The sequence below is a fragment of the Triticum aestivum genome, chromosome 3A (genome assembly GCF_018294505.1).
Source record: "Triticum aestivum cultivar Chinese Spring chromosome 3A, IWGSC CS RefSeq v2.1, whole genome shotgun sequence".
NCBI lineage: Eukaryota > Viridiplantae > Streptophyta > Magnoliopsida > Poales > Poaceae > Triticum > Triticum aestivum.
Genome location: NC_057800.1, coordinates 26579499 through 26583746, shown reverse-complemented (window position 1 = coordinate 26583746; position 4248 = coordinate 26579499). Strand labels below are relative to the sequence as shown.

The 4248-nt window shown below is 43.3% G+C and overlaps 1 protein-coding gene across 1 annotated transcript; it reads left to right on the top strand.

The window, feature by feature from the left end:
• The first annotated feature begins 465 nt into the window (after positions 1-465).
• On the top strand, positions 466-2997 carry LOC123059984 (uncharacterized). Its single transcript, XM_044482549.1, has 2 exons — positions 466-1190; positions 1246-2997. Exons 1-2 carry the CDS (start codon positions 538-540, stop codon positions 1367-1369), a joined length of 777 nt encoding a protein of 258 aa, XP_044338484.1. The 5' UTR covers positions 466-537; the 3' UTR covers positions 1370-2997.
• Positions 2998-4248: the final 1251 nt, after the last annotated feature.

Sequence of the window (4248 nt, the reverse complement as noted above, 5' to 3'; positions counted from 1 at the left end):
GGGCTCTGCGCACTGCCCACGTGGAGGCCCATCAGTCCCGGTTCTGGATTGAACCGGGACTAAAGGGTCGGGGCATTAGTACCGACACTTTAGTCCCGGTTCAGAAACCGGGACTAAAAGCCCTTACGAATGGGGACTATAGGCCCTTTTTCTACCGGTGGTCGTCGTGCGTAAGACGTCGTATAGATATCAGTATTAGAATCTAGTAGCCGGATAGCCGCGACACGAGGATGGAGTAGCCGATACAGCCCAATTAAGCATCTTGGTTCCTGTCACATCACCGGCACACAGAGGTCACGTTGATGACTACTAACCCATCAATGAAGAAACTGAGAAGCCACGGTTTACACGTCCAAGGGGTGGTCCAGGGAATTCGTGGACGATGATAGCTTTGCCCCGATTTTTCCAGTCAAATGTTGCGACCGTTTTATACTCCACTCGCTCGCCGTTCACATATATCATTCTTCCACCACGGGCCACGACAATCCTCTCATACGCCTCCCCCACACCTAGCCACGGCCATATCTTTCTGCTCCCATGGCTACTGCTAGCGGCTGCTTCTTGGTGTTCATCTGGGTAGTATGTTGGCTCCCACTGATGCTCGCCGGGCCTGAGGATCAGCTAGGGGAAGGCTGCTCAAGCTCGGCCAAGACGTGCGGCAACCTCACCATCTTACAGCCGTTCTGGCTCAGGGATAAGGAGACGGGAAGATCGTGTGGTCACTTGCCTTTTGAGGTTCGTTGCTCAAACGAAAGCATACCAGTTCTCTGGAGCTTTGACTTTTCAATCATGGACATCTCCTACGAGGAACGCAATTTGCGCGTCGTTGATTCATACAAAGTGAAGCACTTGAACTACACCAGCGGCTGCAATAATTTCTGGCCATGGAACACCTCCGTCGAACTGGCACCTCCGTTTAAGGTCAGCCCTGCCAACCTGAACCTCATCTTCTACAACTGCACGAAGAAGACGGTGGCGATGGTGAAGGTGAGATGCGTGAACGCGAGCAACATGTTTGTTCGCGCGGGAGTGCGTCACGACCCGACCGGGAACTACTCCGGCTACGCTTTGGAGGGCTGCAATGCTACCGTCGTCCCGGTGATGAGTTCGACGAGCAAGGCGAACGCGAGCGACTACGAGCATATCATCAGCGGTGGTTTCCTCTTGACATGGCAACCGGACGCATGTAAGTTCACCCGCCTACTCATCTTTTAATCAAGTCTGTAGCTAAGCCAGGACGTTCAGTACTGCCTGTTGTGTAGTACGTACGTGTGACGCCCCAGAAACTACGGGTGTGGCAAACATGCAAACTAGTGCTCTCGGTAGGTACGTACCCCTGTGCGTCATTAGAAGTTCGTTAACAAGTTGAACTGGAGTGTGGTACAGAACAACAGGTGGCTTCTAGAGCCAATATCGATTCTGGTCTGAACTCTGAACTCTGGACTTATAAACACTCCCTAATATGAACTCTGAACTTCTCAGCTCTCTGCCTAATCTGAACTCTATATATACTTCTTTCTGTTTAGTCAGAAACTCAGAACTCTGAACTTCCCAAGTCTGCACAGCCAACATTGGCACCATGGGCTTGTTCATTGATCCACTGGCAGCCCAGTAGCAGCAAATGGACTTTTCAAAATTAGGCCTAACCCTATATTCATTTTTCTGGGGCAATTTTTTACCCAAATATGGTGACTTTAGTCCTTTTTCTGGCGCCTGCTTGCATAGTCTGGGCAGCCAGCGAAGTGGGCCAGCCAGTTGCGCAGCCAAATAATACATACATTTTTTTAAAATATTTGTCGGAATTCTTTTGAATGATATGGTATATCCAAAATCAGTCGATATGCCACGAAAAAAATATCGAATATTCATGTATGAATATATTTATATCGCAAGTAATTCTAAGTTTGCACTAGTTTCAAATTATTAATATATTTCAGAAAAATGGTAAGAATAATAAAAAATGTTCATGGATGCAAGAAGAGATGTTTTTATATTTGAAAAATAAATATTCATGTATTGCAAAAACACATTTTCATGTTGTTAAGAAGAAGTATGCCTGTAAATGAGCATTTGTTTACACCATAGTAATGTAAAAAGTAAATAAAACAAAAAACTGAAATTTGCAAATTAAGGCAATAATGCTTTAAAAATATATAAGTAAAAGTAAAAACAATGAAATTAAAAAATCAAAAAAAAAAAATAACAAAAACTAAAGTAAATGGAAAAATTAGAAAATGAGCTCAAAGGAAAATAAATAAACATAAATAACTTAAATGAGATAAACCAATCCATCAATTGGGCGCTCGACTGCATCCGCTATTCTAGCAGAGCGTCACTTCCCTCCCACTCAAAGCGAAATTGGGATTTCAGGCCTACAAGGAAATGATGCAAAAAGCCGTTTACTGGGTTCTTGCAAAAGAAACCCGTTGTCTGGTGAAACTCGTGACCAGGGTTTTAAGGCATGTCCGAGCCGCCAAGCCCTTAATGTTTCGGGGTCTCTTGAAATGTAACCACATAAACATTAAATTTGTCTAAAAAACATAAACATTGAATGCCATAACATATTGTTTACTACAACGAAAAACACTTGGCCAGGTGATAAACAATGTTTCATTAACATTGTATACATATTAGGGTTTTCTCTATGTTTGCTACAACGAAAAAAGGGGTTTCTCTATTAGGATAGATCAATTGATACAGAGATGGCTTGACCTCCTTTTCCAATGAAAAATAAAAATCGGCTCAAGGATTGCTTTTGAATTTTGACACAAGGTGAGTGGCAGTTTTTTTTGTGGAGTAATCCAATCCTATGGGAAGAATTCTAAAGACTAAAACCCTACACAATCTGTTTTAATTCATTTGATTTGAACAAATAAAAAACTAGTCATTCCACATGATTTGTTATTTCTAAGTTGATTGATAAGTTACAATTTTCAAAGCTAAGTTGGCCGAGAAGTTGGTTGAGAAGTTTTGATTTTTGTATTGGATACTGTCACGTGGCAAGTGTGAACGTTGGACAAATACAAGAATCTACTCCTCAGCAAACAAGATCACAAAGTAGCCGGAACTTAATATCCTGGTTCCAGTCACATCACTGACTCGCGGAGCTGACTCCGTCAAAGTCGTCACACTCAAATTTCGGAAGACATGGCTTACTAGTCCATGAGGTCATTATTGGGAAACTACCTGCACAACGATCGCTCGGCTCGAAGTTCCAAGTCTAATGTTCCCGCCAATTGTACTCCTCTTTACCATACCATATAGGTGGCTCAAGCTTCGACCACGGTACTACTACTACCAGCCTTTGTCGTTCACCACAATCGCTCCAAATCTTCTGCTCCGATGTCTCCCAGCTGGTGATGGTTCTTGGTCTTCGTCGGGGTGTCGTGGCTGCCATTGATGCTAGTTGTGGCCGAGGAGCATCAGGGGGGAGACTGCTCCGCCCAGAAGTGTGGCAACGTCTCAGCATCTCCCATTCGTTCTGGCCCTACGATAGAGATACAAGTAGATCATGAAGTTCTGATCCCTACCAGGACTTCGATGTCACTTGTACTAACAATAGTTATCCATCTCTACGGAGCACCATGCCCTTCAACAAGGGCTTCAAAATCCTCAACATCTCCTACGAGGAGGAACGTAGCTTCTACACGGTTGTTCTGGGCAAGTTCAACGTTTAGGATCTCCTCCAACAACTGCCAAGCACCGTCCTACAACACCTCAATCAAGCTGAACTGCATGTTTAGGATCTCTCCCGTCAACTGAACCTCATCTTAAAAAGACACGAGACGATTTTTTTTTAAAAAAAAATTGCGGATCTGAAAAAAAGTGCATCGATTTTGAAAAAAATCTTTCATGGATTCGCAAAAAGTTCATCAATTTTAAAATAAATCATGAATTTGAAAAAGAAAGTTCATAAACATAAAAAAGTTCACAAATTTGCAAAAAAAATATTGAAGTTGAAAAAAGTTCACACATTTAGAAAAATGAAGAAAAACTGAAAAAAGAAAACCCGTAAAAACGTGTAAAGAGCGAAACAAAAAAGGTAAAAAAAACACCCTGAAAGCTTCCCAAAACCAGCGAATGAACTACCCTGGAAACCTCTTGATGGGTCGGCCCACAGAACATCGATCGAGGGGGGGGGGGGGTGGGGTGCGCCACATACGGGAACACTGTTAATCGGCGCAAAATGCCCCAAATAGGATTCAACGTGGATTATGGTGCTTCATTAACCTCGCGCCGGCACAAGAG

What these genes read in the sequence shown, in the direction of transcription:
- LOC123059984 (XM_044482549.1), top strand. Translation starts at nt 538, where the DNA reads ATGGCTACTGCTAGCGGCTGCTTCTTGGTGTTCATCTGGGTAGTATGT. An exon ending in TGGCAACCGGACGCATGTAA is followed by an intron (nt 1,191 to 1,245) that starts GTTCACCCGCCT and finishes CAGGACGTTCAG; the next exon opens with TACTGCCTGTTGTGTAGTAC.